The 22,485-nt window shown below is 32.9% G+C and overlaps 1 protein-coding gene across 1 annotated transcript; it reads right to left on the bottom strand.

Annotated features, from left to right (window-relative positions):
- Nucleotides 1–5,896: 5,896 nt before the first annotated feature.
- Nucleotides 5,897–21,531, bottom strand: LOC132929575 (phospholipase B1, membrane-associated-like). Its single transcript, XM_060995023.1, has 8 exons — nucleotides 21,380–21,531; nucleotides 14,021–14,201; nucleotides 13,489–13,765; nucleotides 12,357–12,583; nucleotides 11,880–12,039; nucleotides 8,776–8,921; nucleotides 8,202–8,370; nucleotides 5,897–6,697 (listed from the first exon to the last, which is right to left on the bottom strand). Exons 2-8 carry the CDS (start codon nucleotides 14,135–14,137, stop codon nucleotides 6,528–6,530), a joined length of 1,266 nt encoding a protein of 421 aa, XP_060851006.1. The 5' UTR covers nucleotides 14,138–14,201; nucleotides 21,380–21,531; the 3' UTR covers nucleotides 5,897–6,527.
- Between the last annotated feature and the right edge of the window lie 954 nt (nucleotides 21,532–22,485).

The following is a 22,485-nucleotide window of genomic DNA, read 5'->3' on the forward strand; positions in this document are numbered from 1 at the left end:
TTTTCATGTCGTATAATCATTAATACCAGTAGATTATAATTATATCGTTAGCATACGATAAATGATAACAATTAACAACCAATAACATTTTATTACTATGATATTAAAATCGTGATTCGAAGATTCAACAAAAAAATATCGGAAATTCGTGTTTAATCGACACTGGCATTTTAATCGGGACGCGATTCGTTTGAACAACCGTAGGCCGTAGCCCGTAGGATTTGGGAACTTAAATCTAATACCAAGGTGTATTGAACTTTTATTATTCTATGTGCGCCTGACATATCATACGAATAAATAATTTATTATTAATTATTATAATTTCATATAAGCAGTAATGTAGTACCTACAGTATTTAAAAATTATTTATTTAAATTTTTTAAATTTTTAAGTCTTTATTTGATATTTTTTAGAACGTCAACTTTCGAACCTTTTTTTATAAAATTATATTACACACTTTAAACGTTATTAATCATTAAATTAGAATAGTTAATTATATAGTGTAACTATATACCTAATAGTAGAGGCGGCTTTCTTATTTTAGTTTCTTTTTTAATTCAATTAATTTCACGATTCTCTTATCATAATATAGATTGGCTCATCAATGATACTACTATTCGTATATTAAAATTATAAAATGATCATTAACAGGTTAACTAATTATGTATCCACATGTGCAATTATTATTAAGGACAATGTTAAAATTTATATAAGTTGTCATTTTAATACAATCCTGATCCTGAATAATACTTAAACGTCTAAAACCTTATCTAAAATGCGAATAATACCAAAACATTTCCATATCGATATGACATACTCATTATCCATTTCGTTAATCTAATATATATCTATAATCTAAATAAATTATAATTTATACTTTGATTAATTAAAATTATAATTTGTTTGTTAACACTAGCAATAAAACCATGTGAAACTACGAATGCAAAAACATTCAAAATTTCTTGGTATTGTCTTTTCTTGAGTATAGGTACTATAATAAAATATGAAAATCATCATGTAAGTACCTATATAAGCATATATTATAAATTATAATAAAACTACATAAGATAGATTTATACAACTTTGTAAAATAAAGAAAGCTTAAAACTAGATTTTATGTTGTAAACATACGATTGGATATGCATACATGAACATAATATATATATATCACTATAGTCCGTTTGTTAATTGCTATAGACATGAGAAAGTTAATAATGATGATTACAGAAATGAGACAATATGGTGTGGATTAATAATGTGAAAAGGATATTTGAATTTTAAAATAAAAAAAAAACGGAAATGGCAGATAAATTTAAATTCGTGAAAACTCAATAAGTATATTTGTAAAAAAATTAAAAAAATGTATTTTGTAGAATATCTATGTACAGGTGTTTTGTTTGATAAGAACTTCAATTATGTTATGGTTCACGTCATTATAACTTTTAAATCTCGAATGCGCTAGTTTGAATAAAAATATAAAAGAACGATTTGTACAAAGGTAAACGTTAAAACGTCGTGAAACATTTCAAAGTTTGATAACGAACGAATGTCGTATGACCATTATTCAATTACATTTAACGGCCCTTTAATCCATTCAAATAACACACTTATACCAATAGTTTTTTAAAGTTCACAATCCGTTACACAAATATTTATAAATTGACTACATTACTATAGTAATAGTATTGGCCGGCTAAAATAAACATGTTGTTCATGTTATTGTTGTTTTTTTTTCAGCTGATATCAAGAAAACCAAATTATAAATATAAAATTAAATAATATAATCAAATTATACATTCTAAAATGATAGATAAATGTCTTTAATTTAAACTGTTGGGGTGGTTATAGTTAAGGCGTTAAAATATTGTTTAATTGTACCTATTACTATATCATAGATAACGTCATAACATGATCTCTTATGGTACTTAAAGAAAACCCTTTAAAAACGGAACTGTACATTTATTAAAACCGGTTAAGATCATTGACTGATGAATAATCGCATCTACGAAATAAAAAAATCTCAGCTGATCATTATATTGTGTACTAATTTTATCTTAGTGCCAAGCAATATCGCAACATCATACTGCTGTTTACAAAACAAATAAAAACCGTCTAATGACGTCTACATTGGATTCAGGTAAATATTGGGATTTTTTTCTTATTTCCATCAATACAATCATTAATCATCATACAAATATTATAAAACACAGCAAACCGTTCTCACAGCAACGTGTCGTATACACAAATATGGGTAATTATATGATCATAATAATCGGATTTTCAACGCGTTTCTGACGTGCGATGGCAACGAGTCCTGTACATAATATTATTATATTTATTATAAATATGCGTACTAGTATTCATATAAGTGTATAGGCGGTAATAGCAATATTCATTTCCCCCTCCCCACCACTGACAAGGTCGTGCGCATAACTTATATAATAATAACATTGTTATAAATTATATAGTAATAAAGTAATAATGCACTTATTATAATTCGACAACAACAACAATAACAAAGTTAACTGTATACAATACACATACTGGAAAAACCAGCTGATGAGTATATAGGTAAAAACGTAAAACATTGGTTTTGACTAATTAGGTGTTGGTCATTATCTCATACTTACGAATATAATATCAAAAGCATTCGAGAACTTTCTGCCTGGTTTTATTCAAAAGCCACGATCGCTGATCGGACATTTTTAATTCGTTTTGAAGCAGGTTTACTAAAAAAATAAACTAATCATTTACAAATCAAATGTAACGCACGTAACATTTGAATCTGTAAAATATCGTAAATTCGTAATACAGTGCGATTGACATAATATATTTCTGTAGATTTTTCTGGATCGTTTTATGTCATACGGCAGTTTAGATTGGCAGGCTGTATAAATAATAATGTACCTATAATATGTTAAAATAATATTATAATACATTGTATATGTTTTGTATTATACCTAATGGCTAATAATATACCTATTATAAGTAATCGGTAGCAGAATAATATCATGTTTCACCTAAACTTCGCGTGTGATCTCCGCCGTGGACAAGGACCTGCGTGCCAATGTGAGATACGTTTAAAAAAACGGATGCGAACGAATAATAATGGTATTATTATTATTATTGTACGTAATAAACTAATAAAGACACGAGTACTCGACAAAACGATTAATAATAGCAGGCTACTTACATAACCACGGCATAATAGTATATTGTTATTATTGCTGCAGCGGGTGTGGAACAGTTGCACCTAAAACAAAATAAAATTATATTTGTACTTTATGATCAGTGTTTTAATAATATTATTTTACGTTCTGTACACACAGTATAAATGCACTTATCTTTTAGTTTTACTTATAGGCAAAAAATGTTATGTTTTCTTCCAATAAAATTCCATCAACATTGGTTTATCGTACATTATTATACATATACTATTTTATTAGTTTTAAACTAAAAACTTATATTATATAGATCATTTGATTACTAGTAACTGAGCTGAGTTTAATATTTATTATTAAAAAATATATTCTACACATCAATATCCAGGACTTTATGAAACATCATATTGTAACATCGCAACATATAAACAAAACTGTGCATTTGTTGAATGATATTTAAAGACGAAAGTATGTTTTCACTAACACTTGCTATGTCAATATTATGCTTGTCGGTCTAATTCCTCAATATTGCTTGGGCAGTCTTGTTAAGAAAACTTTTCAAATGTATTTAGAATACGTATTTAAATACTTGGTAACATTTGTATTTAAAATACGTTTTCAAATACATAAATTTAAAAGTATTTGAATATAAATACAAAATATTAGTATTCAAAATATTTAAACAAATACTTTTTTTTTAGTTCGTACGTTTTTAGTTTGTATTAATTATTAATATATAATTAACATTATTCGCAAATTTAATGTATTTAAACTTATTTATAAATGTTTGAGTTAATAAATATAATAATATATAAATAAGTACAAGATATTAGATAATAACTTATACAGTAATTTTGGGGTGATCCAACATTTTTTTAAATATTGGTAATTGTAATTTGGAGTAAAAAACTAGAATGAAAAAAAGCATTTAGTATTCTAGCTAGAATATTAAAACACAAATAAAAAGTATTTTTTAGTATTTTAAAAATACATTGGTCTAAAATTATTTGAAAAGTATTTAAATACAAGCATAACTATAGTATTACTATATAGTAATACAAGAATTAACCTATATAGGTAAACACAACGATGATATTATATTATGTACAACTATCGTTTATTTTAAATGTATTTATAATAAGTATGAATTTTTGTGTATTTTGATTTTATTTAAGTAAAGTAACTATATACATTTATACTTAATATAGCAAACATTGTTTTCGATTTTAATTACCAACGGCTATTTATTTTCGCAATTGGTCTATTAACCCTGAAAATAACCGAGCGCAACTGGTCCATTGTAAAAAGGTCATTTTAAGCGCAATCAGTAAACTCCCGATGCAGCAAGAAGTAATTCCATACCCGGATGTCGACGAGTAGGTATGCAGTAAAAACTGTCCAACCGTCATAATTTTATTATCATTATTACCTATAGCGATGTGTGATTTATTTTTCACATCCGCATCTGCGGCACATTAACCGTTTTCCTGGATTATCGTGGCATCGGCTCTGTCTCATAAAACGATACGATACTGTGATACAGTCGTCGACAACTATAATGCAGCGCGAGTGAACATATTATAATAGTACGTAAATAATAATATTATGGCCGAGATCATCGCATTCAAGGGCGCCCGGTCTTGTCTGGTGTAAATAATAATTGACAAAAAATTGCGGACCGCCCGAGATTCGGCCGTTTTTAACGACGTAGCAGATGTATTCTGCGCCGTTCGTTTTTCTTTCTATCTAGAACATTCGAACGCGTTAGTTCGGGTGTATTTTGTACGCGGGTCCTGCAGGGAATACAATGACCCACGACATTACCTATTATGACAAACACGGAAAAACGGAGAAAATTTAAAAATAAAAAAAATTACGTTTTACAAAATATTTGTTCTGTGTTATCGCGATTTATGATACATTTTTCGTGACCCGACTACGCGACGACGACGAATGCAGACGGTATTATGTATACGATTACAATAACGCATATTAATATAACATATTATAATAATAACTATACGAACGTTTTTCCCGACAGATCATTCCGGTTATGTGTTACACACTATAGGAGAGAATATTCCATTTGGAAATCGTCCAAGACAAACAGCTAACAATGCATATTATCATTATTCATTATATTATTATGATACAAATGTTGATAGACCGGCTCCCGTTTGAATACATAATATGCGTTTTGCGCATAGTATATGAGACATTGAGACCATTGTGATGTTCACTGTTTACGGTCTACTGCAACGTGATTTTCGGAGACTTTAACAACGACATGTAAAAAAATATAATATGAAGTCGATCGTTAATTATAATTTATGCGTAACCGCACTTATTAAAACGATTGACCTTTTTAATTTAATAAAATATAAAAATTGTATATTATAATAATAATAATAATAATAATGATAATAATTGTATATTTGATCATTCGCCATTACAGTTTTTAATCATAATTTAAATATACACATCGCATATGATGTATATTTATTTTATATATAATTCAAAAAAATAGATACGAAACATAATATATCTAATATTACCCCTTGTAATTATGATATTATAGTTTCGTTGATTATTTATTTAAAAAAACACTTCATTATAACCGCTGTTTATTATGAACTATACGAATCGGAATAATCGAATACTTAAATCTAACGTTTTAAACGTGTCGGGCGTAGCTATGTGTTATGAAACATTTAATAAATAAGAAAATCACAGTCTTTATTATAATACATGTTTTTATTGTATTGTTATATCAATAAACATCATCGTAAAAACAATTATAATATCATGTATATACGCTATGGTAATTTCAGTGACTACTTATATGACCACATATTGTGTAAGAAACGAGAAAAACATATAAATATGAAAAAAAAAAATCAAAAAAAAAGTCTTTAGGTATAGGTTATACCTGGTATTTTAGTGATATCTGACGTCAAATACGGTCAGAAATTCCAGAGCGGATAGGATAAACACGCGTTGCAATATGTGTATACGATGGGAGGAAATGCAATTTTTTCATATTATTATTATATATTATCTATGTGTACGTTATTATAATAATAATGGCTTGCCGGGGAACTCTCGGAACTTGCAACTCGTTGACGTGGCGTGGCGTACACACTTAAGTATAAAATTATATGAAAATCTTAAAAATAATAATAATAATAATAATAATAATAATAATAATTATAAAAGAACGTTGAGAAAACATTAGAAAAAATAATAATGTATACACAGTATAAAACAATTTAAAAACGATAATTATAAATTATGCATGTACTCATAATCTACGTGTGTGTCTTCGCGTATTTTTTACGACTGGAATGATGTTCTACGATTGTTCGTTCATCTAAGCCTGTTATCGTTTCGATAGTCCAATGGCGCCGAATTGTTGGCAGTGAATATGTACGGGCTGCGGACCGTCGGACAGACGAAGTCCTTCATGATGAAGTCCATCGTGGTCTCTGATTTCGAACCGACGGGTTGCATCATGTTGTTCCACAGCAAATTTGCAGCTAAAATTTGAAGAAAAAAAAACCCACGATTAATATATTATGACTAATATGAGACTTAAGGGATACTTATGACTTGTTATCGTACATATATCATATAGTGATCGGAGATCAACGGCGGGGATTATCAAAATAATGCTAACTATTACTGTACTAGACATAGAAATCAATTATTTTTAAAATTACTTTTTTGAATTGTAGATTACGTATTATTCGAATTTCTTTAATTCGATTTTAAGTGTTTTAATAACAATTTAATTAAAAATGATCATATATTAAGGAGTAAGGACGTTGAAAAACGTATATAGACCTTGTGCAAGTAGTACGTGTAGCTCAGAAAATGTGCACAAAAAAACAATAGATGATACAGAAATGGCAACGGCAGAGTCTGTGAACTTGAACAATTATTAGTCTGATTATATGATTTTGTTTTTTGTATATGTGTTAAGGTTAAGTTGGCATTTAAATAAACTATTCATGAATTGAATTAAAGTTTACTAAGGACGGGAAAAATGTCACTTGTAAAGAATAGCAAATTAGTACAGTGTAATCCCCCCTTGTTTGCAATACAAATTTTTAGCTTATTCTGCTTTAATAAAAATATATAAGTGTTTGTAAATTAACATGAATCACTCATATTTTGTTTTTATTTTTGTTTTTTAAAAGAAAAATTCAGCTTCAAAGTAATTATATCACGTTTTTTTTTAATGATAACCTTCATATTTTTTATTTGGTGATATAAAATATAATTCTTTCTTAAAACATAATAGTTACTATAATTGGTATTCGAAATAATTGACAAATTGTATTTTTTTTGTATTTAAAATTGATATATATATATAATATATACGTATGTATAAGTAAGAGGAATATGAAATGCTAAGGGGCATTCCACGAAATTTATGGTAGGTACACTCTGTATAAATTATAGAATATAGGGATTACAAGACCCTTTAATAATAATATTAATATAGTAGGTAGTTAGTACATGTAATGAGTAAACAATACACATATACAGAGTTACACTGTCTAAGTGTCTATTAATCTTCGACTATATCATCGAGTCACGTAGTGTAGTTGATAATGGAATCCACCCTTCCTGCCTTCCAACAGTATACAAATCAGTGGTCTTTAATTTTATTTTTGGGTGACCCATTTTAGTTTTATATTTAAATGTTTGCGACCCCTCCCCCATGTGTAAAAAAAAATTAAATTGTTGAGTAATGTTTTACATGAGTAAAAATGCCAAAAAAGGACTAATCTTTAATCGAACTACCTATCATTGTTATTAATGTTATATTATTATTATATTTATTTATTATTAAATACATTTAATTTATATTTTTTTCCATTTATTAAAATCATTATGTGACCCAATTTTGAAGCTAAATTTAGTCAGTTAAACCCGCCAGTTGAAGATCACTGTTGTATAAATGTATAATATATACATTATAAACTGCAAAATATCAGATGTGTGCATTTCCAACGAACACTGCGTTATACCCACCTAAAGCGTGTCCCTTTTGGCTGAAATGGAAACAATCGTAGGTGACGAACGATATGTCTATGACTTCTTCGAATTGTCGCTTCTTGTCCAGCGGCGCATTGAACAGTTTGATGAACGGTTGGATAACTACAGTGAAGTCTTCTTTTTTGTTGTATCTACCACTGTTGATCTACAAAAAAAAAAAATACAAGAACATTACAAATGTTAAAAATGAATAAAAGGAATATATCAATATTATATTTATATCAATAAGTATCGTTAGTATTTTAATTTGTAAATACCAATTTTTTAATTTTTTACGGCCACACTACTCACACTCCTCAAACTACCATTATTGAGTGCAATAATGATGGCTATGAAATACTGGTGTTCTTTATTATAAAAAGAATACAAACAGAATATGTACACTAAAAATATGTAATAACTTAAATGAAAAAAATTGGATATTTTAATATTTTTTGGACTTTTGTAAACCTATTTTTGGTTACAGTTTTGTTTATTGTGTTAGAATTAGAAAAAACCGCAATATTAACCGGTTTTCTAAACATTGGGTACAATATTGGAAGAAACTAACCAAAATCTGTTCGGCAGTCTGATAATCTCGGACCATTTGCGTTATCTGATCCATTTCGTTTCCCTTTTGGTGGAAACAAGTACAGAAAAATCTGTGTAGCATATGGCACATGAACGACCTCTTCACGCGTACGCTAACCGACACGTCTGAAAAGATAAACAAGAAAACAATTATTAAAATTGATTTATTATTATTATTATTATTACAATAAAACATGATTTCGAAAACAAAATATGGCTTGCATACTACCATTATATTATATAATATACATTATGCGTGGTCGTACGTCTGAACATATATAAATGTGTACGTATTTGTATTAGCGATGGGCATTATCATTCGAATAGTAATAAATATTAATTTACAGTTTATAGAGTTTATATTTTTATGACGTAATAATCACATCCGAAAACAGTTTCATCCGTTGAACGAGGTAGGTGTCTTATAATACGTTTACTTCCAAGAAAAACAAATTACATGCCACACCGGAGTCGTAAAAGGAAGAAGATTAAGAATACTGCTGTAAAATAATATAATATATCAGTTGTACCTATGTGCGTGTCCAGTGTGCGGTGCTTCAATTAGAAATCATTAAGCCCGAAAGTATGATATATAATTACATTATTGCTCGTATAAAATATAATAGTTTTTTGTTTTATATATATTATATACGAATTATGTAATATCACCTTACCTCCATAACAATGGTTAGCTTTAATTAAGGTCCTCGTATAGGGGAGTATATGTCCGGGTATAGCACGTTTTATGTGTGAAATTAGTTCAAAAAATGTATTATTAAATACATTTAAAATTTACCTATATATTAAAATAGGAAAAAAATATTGAAAAATCTACTATAATAATATGTTTATAGATTATTAGAATAAATTAGAAAAAATGACGAAAACATATGGGTAATATTTAAAATGGCACAGGCCCGTGAAAATTACAAATAGGCCTGCGGCGCTACAATAATAATGCAATAGTCGATTCATTTCTAATCATCGGCCATCGACAACCCGCAGTATTTTCGTTTATCCATTAATATTAATAAATTACGTGAGATACATTACGTTTTAACCGTTCGCATAATATATTAGTTTCCTTCTCTCGTGTACACTGCACATTACAACAGTACGTTAAAAACAATGATATTGTATTATATTATACATATATAGGTACCTATTATACGCGACACGAATACGTTCGCATTGACAGTGCGCGCGCGAAATGGCTTTCACTTTCGTTTCCGATACAAGCTCTTTTGGAAGTTCATTTCGTATGCGTAACGCGTTTCGAGGTGACTCTATATACACAATGTGTTATAATACGCCACCTCCGTCCGCGGTGCGACGGTATATCGCGCGGTACAACAGCCCACTTTCCAGACGCGATTTCAAAACGCCGACGTCGCGGTGAAAAGGGACGGACGGTCATTCGATAGTGTCAAAATAAATAATAATTGTTTACGTCTGAACGCGACACTAGGAATAATAATAAATAATAATAAGTAAGTATAGGTATTAACATTAATAACAATTTTGCCGATCTACAGGACACGCGTCGACCTATGCACATCGCCGCCGTCGTCGACGAAGAATAACGGTATATAATAATCGATTAAGCCAGTGATCCGCGTGGCGACGACGAACAATGATAATTGAAAATTTGAACTTGGCAACCGTCGGGGTCATATAATTTTAAAAAACTATTATACTTTTGGGTTTGGCTTTCTTCGAACGTCTAATCGAGAATAGGTTTAGGCACAATAGTATAGGTGCTGTTAACAGTGTTAAACATAATATTTATCGTGCCTATTCGTATAACTGTGACGATTTATAAAAATAAATAGTGAGTGAAAGAGAGAGAGAGAGATTCGAATATGACTTTTGAAAACGGCGATATTTGGCCATATTATTATAATAACGGATCAATAATGTACCTCACCCTTCATAGCCACAATACTAACGGTATAATTTGATGATTTTTCAGCTCGACGTTAAGATTCCAGAAGATTTACGAGATTGTCTGTGGATGACGACTATCATATACCTCCGTTCATTAGTCACCAATATATCGTACCCCGACGGTATACAATACGTGATGTTGTGGAATAGCGATTTGTTGTCGATTTTATTACGCGTATAATTTCACATGCCGATCCAAAAAAAAAGGTATACAATTATTGGCAGAGTAAACCACGGTTAACGTTAAAAACTATTGCCGCAATGCGGTCGCATTAATAATAATAACAATTATGATAATAATAATAATAATAATAATACATTATTAAATTAAAATATAATGTACCCCGAGTCTGAAAAGTTATATAATTGTTTAACGACGCCCGCGGTGAATGAACGAACCACTACGTTAAAGATGATAGTGCATTTTTTATTTCATATATTCCGTGGGGTCCGAGTTGTGAAAGTGAATTGGCGCGGCTCTCATTCATAACGAGCGTATAATAACACTCACACACACACACACACACACACACACACACACACATAAGTACATATAGGTAGGTATGTCTGGCGCAAACGATCCGTTAAACTTAACCGGGTTTACGGTATAATATGTGTCGCGAGCGGGCGGTATCCCCTCCGTTACGGGAACACGTATATCCACTGTTACCCTATCGACGCTTTAACCTTGCTGTACATATTATATAGGCTCGTCGTACGTGCAGCAGTGCACGCCGTTTTCACTTCCTACTACTGATGGCGGATGTAGCAGATCTATTTTAACCGATACAGGGTAAACACATTATTATACATCGATCGGAGTCAAGTTGATAAATATATTGTATATATTTATATAGAGAGAGAGAGAGAGATCCGAGTCTATACTAACTGTCTATGCACACTATTTCAACTGTAACTACCGGGTGAGGATGCATTTCGGAACGTGAGGGAATCCGCGTACATCGTCTATTAAATTCTACCACTTCTACCACGGGGTTTCGATTCGAAATCGACAAAAATAATAATTGACCAATGATAACAGTAATATTGTTATCATACACGCTACTGTATACCTACAATCTGCATACACAACGCAACTATGTAATATTGTATCGAAGGAATATCATAATAACACACCTAGGACGGGTACGAGGTTCACGAACGTCCGGGGAAGATTGGCCTGGAGGTAGTCTAACGCTTTTTGCAGTTTCTTGCTGTGCTGCAACGGAGTTGTGCCGTCCTTGTCGTAACACTGTCCCGAACACAAGTCGTTGGCGCCGAAAAACATGGTTATCAACTGTGCACGAGGAAAACAAAATGTAATTTTTAATTGCACATATACCATACAATATCATAAATAATTAATACGCGTGCAGGTATACGTCGATGACAGCGCTAAATTAATGGTGTTTAAATAACGTGTTGATTATGACTTATTATATTAGGTCCGGCACTCCAAATACAAAAACACAATTAATTTAGAGGTGTGTCACAAAAGTATTGCGCTAATTGAGTAGTAGTAGTAGCAGCTGCTAATTTTCAAAATTGAAAAAGTATTTTTTTTTTTTTGGTGTGCTCGGCCTATTATATTATGCACGCATATCGTGTTATTACCTTCCAGTCGTTTTTGAAATCCACGTCCGGGTCTTTTTTCATCTTCTTCACCAAGAACTGCGCCTGCCTGTACGCGTCGTAGTCGGCCGACACGGGGAAAGCGACGTTCATGTGAGAGTTGGGCGCGAGAAATTCGCCTTTTCCCACGGAATAGCCCTTCAGCCCGGGGTTGAATTCCTTGAGAATGTTGGGCAGCGTCAGGTAGTTCCGCCACGTAGCTTCGCCGCCTGCGGGTTAGGTTATTACACACAAACGCAATTGGTAAGTATATGTGTTATACACACGAACACAACGTTATTACTATTATTATTATCATCGTGTACCTATAGAAGTGTACAACGAAAAAAATCTAAGTCTAACAGTGTTGGACACGTCATTATTAATTATATCGTAAAGACATTTCGAAATGGAAAATACGTATTTTACTCAGGGACACATCATTTTAAATTCTATTATAATAATATGTATTCATATTTAATATTTACACTTGGGGCCAATAATTTAATTTACGTATTCATCGTACAGGTTGTCGGACATGTTGTCTGGATATTACACTGTAATGGGAACACAACGAATGTAGAAAAATAAATACAACCCAAATCTAATAAATGTATTTTTAACATATAGTATCCAAGTATAACTAAGATCTACCGAGGTTATGAAAAGTTTAATTATTCTTGACTATAATTGGCATACCTAAACAAAGCTCGAACATTGTTATCAACAAAGTCAGGCGTGAAAAGGCACCTAGTTCTTAGTAACAATTACAAACCTCGTTGGGTATTAATTTAAATCCAGTTATACGCTTATACGTATGTCTCAGTCACTCATAATAGTACTTATAGCATGATACAAGGCTGCAGAATAACTAAAAAGTTCGAATTTCAATATAAATCAGGTATATCCAGTATAAAAATATACGAATGAAAAATATAGTAGCAATGATTTAAAAAAAACTTTTTGTCACTATATAGTCCTCAACTGCTGTAAAAATTGTTATAAATTATTTAGAACATTCCCACTTTAATATTAGTCAACAGGCTCTTAAAAAATCACTATAATATATTGTACCCATGTTTATGATATATGCGTATCGATACATTAAATTATTTTTAATGTGGATCGTCCGTACCTGCTGCCCAAGACACTCCTCTGTACTCGATCAACGTTCCCATAGCGAACTCTTCGAGCGCGCCGTTTCCGGCCACCAGACTGTCACCCATAGCGCCCACCACGTCAATGTCACCGGGCCGGAGCCTGTGCACGCTGGTCGGCCGGACCGAGCTTCTACCTAGTCCCGGAGACGTCATGTTCTTACACGGGAATGGCATCGATCCTGGAAACGATGGTTGCCTCCTGATACCTGTGGGCCCAGGTGTCATGACGATGTCTTCGCTCACGGCCGGCGTCTGCAAGAGTAAACGGAAATTACTAATCACAATTAATTTATTGCGTCCGGAAGTCGTTATAACACATAGGATAAGGAGTAGATCCAACGCGTCTGAGAAATAATTTTTTTTATAATAAGTAATGACAATAACGAACTTATAATAAATACATTTATGCATATTTACATAGCAGAACTTTCTGTATGTGTTTATACACGGTGTAAATCATCATAATATAATAATATGCATAATGTTATATTTCACATATAAGCGTACCATTCGGACGTTCCTGCCATTGTTTCTGTTGGGCAAAAGCTGCTGGAAGGTCAGCTTTTGGGCGGTGCACCAGGCGACCGCGCAGAAATATATCAAGACGTAGCTATTGGTCAACATCGCTTCGTTTGATGGCGTCGTTCATCGTGGGTCACTTCGTTCGTAAGTCCATTTTCTAACTTAGCTGTAACAAATTAAATGACTACCGATTAAAAAAATGATTGTAATAATAATAAGCAAATAAACTTCATAATTATAATATTATATAGATAATAATCGCATAATAATATTATAATAAATTATTAAAACTGCGTTAGATTCATCAACGACTACTAAGTTTGTGTCTCGCTTATCATCACGATAAAACACTTTTGAGACGACAGCGGTTTAACAAACACAAAGCGTATTTATTATAATTATATAATTATTATTTATTATGTCGTATGCGTCGCACGTTTCGTATACAAGAATACAAACTTTATTTCGTTCTCTTTCGTTTTAGACAGACAACAGATGACTGGAGTAGAATAATATATTATGTGTGTCAAGTTTATGTTATTACTTATTATACACTATAGGCATTATTGTCGCATATGGGTGATTATGTGCGTGTTACCTCTCCGGTTAAATATATATTATTATCTCGTCGAACGTCGTCGCCGCCGTGTTTCGTCACGGTTGCCGGTAGTATAACATTATTATTATGTGTTGTATTTATTTAGTTGTGAAAGATGGGTTTATTCTACGTGTATTTACTCTTTTGTACACAGTCGACAATCGTCAATCCAATACTAAAAATCTCAAAAAAAAAAACCATGGAAATAATACATAGCACGCCGGGCGTGAGTTGTTCAGATCGTTGCCAAATAATTACATTTAATTGTGTCGCAGTCGTCGTGAAATACACACTCGCGCGTTATTACAACAAGAAAACGCATTTTTTTTATTTTATTTTATAATATATCATATATGAACGACGCGGGCTCGAAGCGAGGAGACAAAAGGCGACTGCGTAACGCGCGTCCCACTCGGTTCGTTCCAATTCCAAATTCTGATTCCATTCGTGTATTTGTAATTTTCAGGTATAGGTATTATACATCATTACATTATCAAACTGTTTTGGCGTCGCATATTCGGTCGGCTTACGCGTGGGTTAAAATCAAAGTGTTCATAATATTTTATTTGACGTGGGAAAAAGTCGTCAAAACTCTGTCATGTGTCAAAAGTCAACGGTTGGGTCGACGTTATCATTCGTACTTTAATATTTGTATGAATTTATCACAGAGATAGAAACATCGGTAAAAAGATAAATATTTTTTTTCTTATATAAATTACATAAATAGTACACAACAATTTCTGAAAATATATTTGTTTTAAAGTTGAAAGGGTAAAATAGACGGTTTAAGACATTCTTTCTACTCCACGAAGAAATTGGACTGATTTATCCCAAAAATTAATAGCTAGGAACACTGTGGATTTGCATATGCGTCATTTAAATATATCTTGATTAATAATATTTGTATAAGCAGACAATCTATTTATCGATTCCGTTTCGTTTCAGTCAAAAACCTTTTCAATTGTTTATTGTCAAAAGTAAACAGTATTTTTTTTTTTTAGTAAATAAACCTGAACCGTACTCTTATATTCATTTCTACATTTACATAAAATATAGTTTTATTAGCTTAAATTAAAAAATATGAAATGATATCCAATGATAATATTTATTTAATTATCTATAACTAATGGTAACCTTATTTATAAACAAAAAAATATTCGATTTTCAAGACCTAAAACAAAATTTATGTGTGAACTTGATTGATATAACTTTTATTGAAAACGGTCTAGTAATTTTTGTGCCTTTAAAACATAAATTTATATAATTTGTATAATATAATATAGGTAATAATATTATATTCGGTTACAATTTGTCCTGAACCCATAGCATTGTCGTATTTTGTCGGAACCGGTCTGCGTACATGTACCAAACCTCACGGGGTTATGTAGGTACCTATTGCTATTGTACCGCAGTATAACATTTTATAGGCATAAATAGCAATGGTTGAATGGCACATTAATCGAGTGCCGTTAAATGTTGTCGAAGATATTAAAAAAAAAATAAAAAAAAAAATAAATAAATAAAAACAAAACACGTTCACTTGTCAAACGTCGCGTACCTCCACCGCCGTCGGGGTCGAGATTCGCACGCACACAGAAAACCGCAAGCTTTCTAATGAGTTTTCTAAGGTCGTAAAAATAAATAAAAATAAACGAAACACCGATTGCCATTAATATATAGTCGAATTACTCGGACTATCGGAGACGAACCACGAGAGCCCGTCGGGCCCGGAGACGTCGACGAACGTATACAATATTACATACATTATACAGAGTGACAATTTCTTTTCTGTCGTCGATTGGATATGAATAATATTATTAAGATTTTTTGTATTATGTTTATTTAATGTTTTTTTTATTCAGATTTTTAGAACAAAAATTACACGATTATTGAATCAATAAGACCAACGATTTTGCGAAATCTACGGTTTACGACAATGACTAAAAACAAATCATCCTATACCGAGAGTGCACAGTAGTTGGTACGCAGAAAACCACAATAGTACACTGCAATAACAGTCAACAATGATAAATATAATATTATTATAACAGTCACCTCCGCTGTATCACCTAATTGGATTTCATTAATCGTTATAACTTATAGTATACCTATACCTACCAATTACTAATATATACACGTATAGTACAACCATAAAACGAAACTCGAAGACAAATATATATATCAATATGCCATAGACAAATTACGCGCGTTGTAAAAAAAATTGCACTTAACCTAACCAGCGCGTGAGAACCTAAGCATGCGGTCCGTGTATAATGTATAATAATCATTACCACGGGCGTGTGTCTATGCGCACTACTACGTAACAGCGGCGGTTATCTTCCGTCTGGTGGCGGCGACAAACTACGGCAATGTCAATCATTTTTATCATCGGATGCCGAGTATCTCTACACTAAAATAACAGCTATTGTACGTTAACGGTTATCATTTTTTTGTTTTGTTCACAGAGCCATCGAGTTGCTGAAAAAATCTACGTTAACTTTAAAACATGGTCCATAATAATATCGATTTTAAATCAAAAATATTACAAACCATAATTTAAATATGGCGCGTCTAATAACAGTGAATTTGATCTGATTTAAATGTGTTCACAGCCCACGAATACCTAGATCAGTCTCACAGAATCCTAGGGCTCCGCGGATCACAGTGTGAGAACCACCGTTATACGTCATTATACGTACACTGCTGTATTATGTTTATGTACTATTGATAAAGATCATCGCGTAGCATTGTAATCACGTTTGTGGTTTTGATATCGGATTGAATTTTATCCACCGGAGACATTGCAGTCACGGCGGCGCTTATAGTAATAATGACATTGTACGGCACATATTATTATTATTATTATAGAACGATTTATTCGCGTTTTCGAATTTCACGAGCAGCCAACATCCATCCGATCGATTCACGACATTAGTTAAAAAAAAAAAACCAAACACAGAATACTGCAGATACCTATTGAATTTGCCGATTTCCGTTGTACCTATATCCGCATATATATGATATATATTATCAGGTATTTATAATAATATAATTTACTTGAACACCTGCATGTGTATATGTCACAGATTATAACCGCATTACATTATAATACGCGCACACATATAACGCATCGGATCAGAAACAGGATTTTCATTCCCCCGCCGAGTTTACCGGAAGTGGAATCGGTATGTACATACACAAACGGGCCATAAATATTATCGGACCGATACTTTCCAAACGTAAACATATTTTAGTAAGGCCAAATATATATAAATGCGCGAAAATATTATTGCGGCGCACGCGTACAATATCACCATATATAATATACGCGCTCGCACACGTCGATAATAAAATTATAATTACGGTTTTGATGCGTAGTATGGCCTGTGGCCAATACGCTATACATCACGTAGTTTATACCTATAAACAGTGGATTCGTTTGCGTGAGAGACTGCAGTAGCAGTAGCAGACAAAATTTTCGGCGTTTATACTATCTATATATTACGTTTCATCACTTTTAAAACAAGCGATTATTATTATTATGATTCCATCGATATTGAAAAAAAACCATATGGAAATATTGCGTTAGGTGTTAAAATAATTTTGAATATTATGCGTGATCCTAGTATTGTATCGTATATTCGTATATAGTCAGAATGAAAAGCTCTCTCCGTATAGACTTATATAATTGGCTGTACTATACGCCCTTCATTTGCAATATTTCAGCCGCATCATTAAAATAATGTTACAACGTCTTCGACTAAATAAATGTTTTCTGCCACGATTCCTATCGTATGCTCTTCCATTAACACCACTATTTAACCTCGAGACGACGCGATGCGAATTTCTTTTATAGTTCCAATTTATGTCTCATCGTTAAATCGTAAAAAATGTTTTTTTCTGATCACTGATCGTTTTCAGACTTAATGATTTGAATATCTATCCTAATTATATGAATTATAAATTCGATAGGTACATGGTTGATATGCAACGTATAATAGATCACATAGCGTTTTAATTTCAATCTATGCAGTAGGTAGTAGGTACATGACGTGTCGTATAATATTACATATACTTATATAATATGTATATGCACAAACGAAACTCGCTAAACTCGTTGAAAATAGATGTATATATTTATACATATTATATTTACGAATTCGGTGGTCCAGTAAATGTTTAATATTGTATCGGAATGTGTAGTGTAATTATTATGGAGTGTTAATTTATGCAAACGACGTTATGCGATGTATATACGTTTGGAAAGTTTTGCGCCACGAATTCCCGAAAATATCGCGACTCGAAGTATGGCCCGGGGGTGGCTAGGAATTAAGTAGTTTGCGCGGATATGGTTTATCGTGTACATTTTAATTATCATTGTAAGAATATTATATTCATTGCGCTGCAGTGATACTACTGTATATTATACTATTTATACTGTATTTATATATCATCATGGTGCGCGTAGGTATCTGCTGTCACGTGTGTATATAAACCTTTGAAATGCGCTAGCCATACCTACTTATACATATGCTCGTCGGGTTATATTATGTAGCTACGACGTCCGACCGGTTGGTCTGTTTAAAAAGATAATAATAATAATTGTGATAATTTGTTGGATCGCGGTTACGTAAACGATGACCCGGCGAAACCAGATCACTGCGTCGCCGGCACACACACGTTATATTACTTATATTATAGGTATAATATATATTATATGCACGCCGCCACCGCACCGCACATTATATATATATATGTATATAAATCGGTGTAAGAAAAGCAGTTATTGTATAATTGCACGCGTTTACCGGTAAATTCGCATATGAAATCGTATATAAATATATTTTTTTTGTGTCTGTCACTCGTTGAGCAATGCGCTGTAAACGAGCGCAAACTCGATTTGGTCATAATTGATACGTATAATTATATGATTATGATTATTATATTATGCACCAGGAGAAGTGGTGGGTAGGTATTCGCTACAATGACGAAAATGAAAAGCGACATATCACGAAATTGTCGCATCCGTATAGCGCACCCAAACGTATTTTACAATACAATACGCGCATAATTTGATGCGGCTTTAGGATACCGCACGCAGATTGAAATTAATAATAATAATAATAATATCAATAAGGAAAAAACCGGAATATAAGAAATATCAAATAATGTGTGCTTTTCATTTTTTCACTTTCTATCCGGTTGTCCGACGAATTATATTATATGTCAGCTGTTCCATGGCAGATGGCCATGGCGATTATCCTATAGGGTTCTTATTCACCGCCAAACGATGATCATTGATCAATATATATTCCCCTTTACACCGATAAGGGGAGGGGTACTGAAGGAAAAACGGGTTTTGGCTGGCTGTATACGTATAATGGTAAGTCCATATTATGCTATGTCCGTCGTTGCAGCTATATATTATGTTATGGTGGTGCATATATCATGCATGTTATATTATTTTTTGTTTCAACATTTTATCCACCGAAACCGGTTCGTTCGAGTGATTAAAAATCGAGAGTAGGTATAATATAGTATATAGTAGATTGTTAGAAAAAAAAATCGGAAACGAAGGGAAACTAAAAATAAAAGTCCTCAATATTGATTCCCACGCCTAACTTTTATAATACCGTAGTGGTTGTAAACAGCGCATATAATTAGATATTATACCAGCTCGAAGAGCTTTTAAGTTGTAACGATTATCGTTGACCCAATCTGCATAATATGTCTATCCCGTATTCGTCATAAATACTGTATTAGTGGGTGTGGTAATAGAGTTTTTAGATTCCGGATCGCGGAAGACGTTTCGCTTTTTACGTTTTTATATACACGCGTAAACATAAATTATAGAAAAAATGTACATCGCATGGGTATGCGGTTCGGCCAATCGTTTTAATAATAATAGTAAATCATTACATTATTATGGGCTGCGGTGTACAGGTTAACACTATATCGGCAGTCATGACATATTAACAATTGATTGTATACGCGGTGCATATATAATAACGCATTCTTTATGTAATAATTAAATTAAAATACAATTTTACATTAGAAAGGTTATGCGCACTATGTGTGTTATACTGCCGGCGATTCTCGATTCCGATTTGCACTCGTGATTTCTATTACGGCGGATCTTGATAACTGCATTATTATATTGTTGTATATATAGTTGCGCGATTTCCCACGGACGTGATTTGGCACGGCAAAACGTCGTTGAATATTCGATAATAATTTATTGTTATGATAAAAAAAAACCAACTACTGTAATGCTCAAACGCCAAAGGATAAGTACGCGTTGAACGTTGTATACTTGTATGCAACGGCATCCATAGTATATCACGATCGCATCGTCGAGGAAACAAATTTCTTTTCGTACCAGTATTTGAGCCATATAATATATAATAATACACAAAAAAAAAAAAAAAGTAAGAGCCAATTTCGAGGCGACCGAGGAAATTATGACGAACAAAAGAACGGTCTGACAGACGAGTTCAAAACCTTATAGACACACACACTCCGGAACTGCACGATTTGCATGTGCAATAGTGAGATAAGACTTGAAAATTATTCGCAACGACGGCAAGTATTTATATAATAATGTTAGGCGAGTGAGACGATAATTTATTTTATTATATTCTTATAATACATATTATATTGATAAATAATAATAGGTGCGGGTGGTAAGAGTTAAAAAAATATATTAAAATTAACTCATGCACGAAAACCGCTGTGCGAGTACTTACCAGATCGAGATCGCAGCCGGCCATGACGCGTGGTCCCCGCGATGAGAGTCGAACGGTAAATAACGTCGTCGGCGAAGAGATAGCGGCGCACAGGTAACAGATACTATAACAGACTCGTACTCACACTCACAAATATTGTGGTCGGGCGGGGTGGGCGAAGGGGCGGCGCCGACGGACTTTTACGGTACGCAGAGGGGCTTGGAGTGTGCGCGTGCGCCGGTCGCCCGACGCCGGCCGGTCAGTCAGAGCGATTGGACGGGCAATTATTACGAGTGGAAAAAAAAATACCTCCGTATAATTATTATTATAGGAATAATCATGATAAATGACGATTAAACATTTATGATAATAAAAACTAATGGCATATGAATTCGCTGCCGCCGAACCGGGTCGTCGCGTCTGCAACGGCGGTGGCGGTTGCGAGCAGCTAGTGGTTTCGACCCGCGGGGTGCGGTTCGACCGGGCGCGCGTACACGTTGGACTTCCGGCAATCCAGTAAAGGATAAATCGTGTTTGCGCGTCGCGAGAGGAGTTCGTTTTACTCGCACACACACGCGCGCGCGTACACGGGTTATAGCTCTTTTCTCGTTCGCGCCATAACGTCCTCTGGTCGAAATTCAGAACCGACAATACCGCAATTGCGTCGTTGAAATAAACCGCGAATGCAGAAGACCAAAAAAACAAAATAATAATCACTTAACCCAGTTTAATATTCTCGCAAAACATTGTGTAAAAAACGTATCATGGTTATTAACAAATTAATAATTACAATCGTGAATGGGTCATGGATAATATTAAAGTAAACATAATATTATGATATGTATAAGTTGTCGGCAATCATTATTCTTGCGTCGGTAACGACACGTGGCACCAATATAAAATATGTTACTTAACTATCCACCGAATGTTATCAACCGCGGGAGGAATGAAGTTGACGCAATAACTACGATTTAAACCAGTCAAGTCTTTACCATAAGTCGATGTTTAAAAGTTGTAAAACGAATTAATTCTAAAAACTTTCGCCAAATATGCTATCACGTATATATCGACCACAATATTATCGCAGAGCGAAGGCCGAAAACCGTCACCGAAATGGCCGTATATAA

Source organism: Rhopalosiphum padi, chromosome 4 (genome assembly GCF_020882245.1).
Source record: "Rhopalosiphum padi isolate XX-2018 chromosome 4, ASM2088224v1, whole genome shotgun sequence".
Taxonomy (NCBI): Eukaryota; Metazoa; Arthropoda; class Insecta; order Hemiptera; family Aphididae; genus Rhopalosiphum; species Rhopalosiphum padi.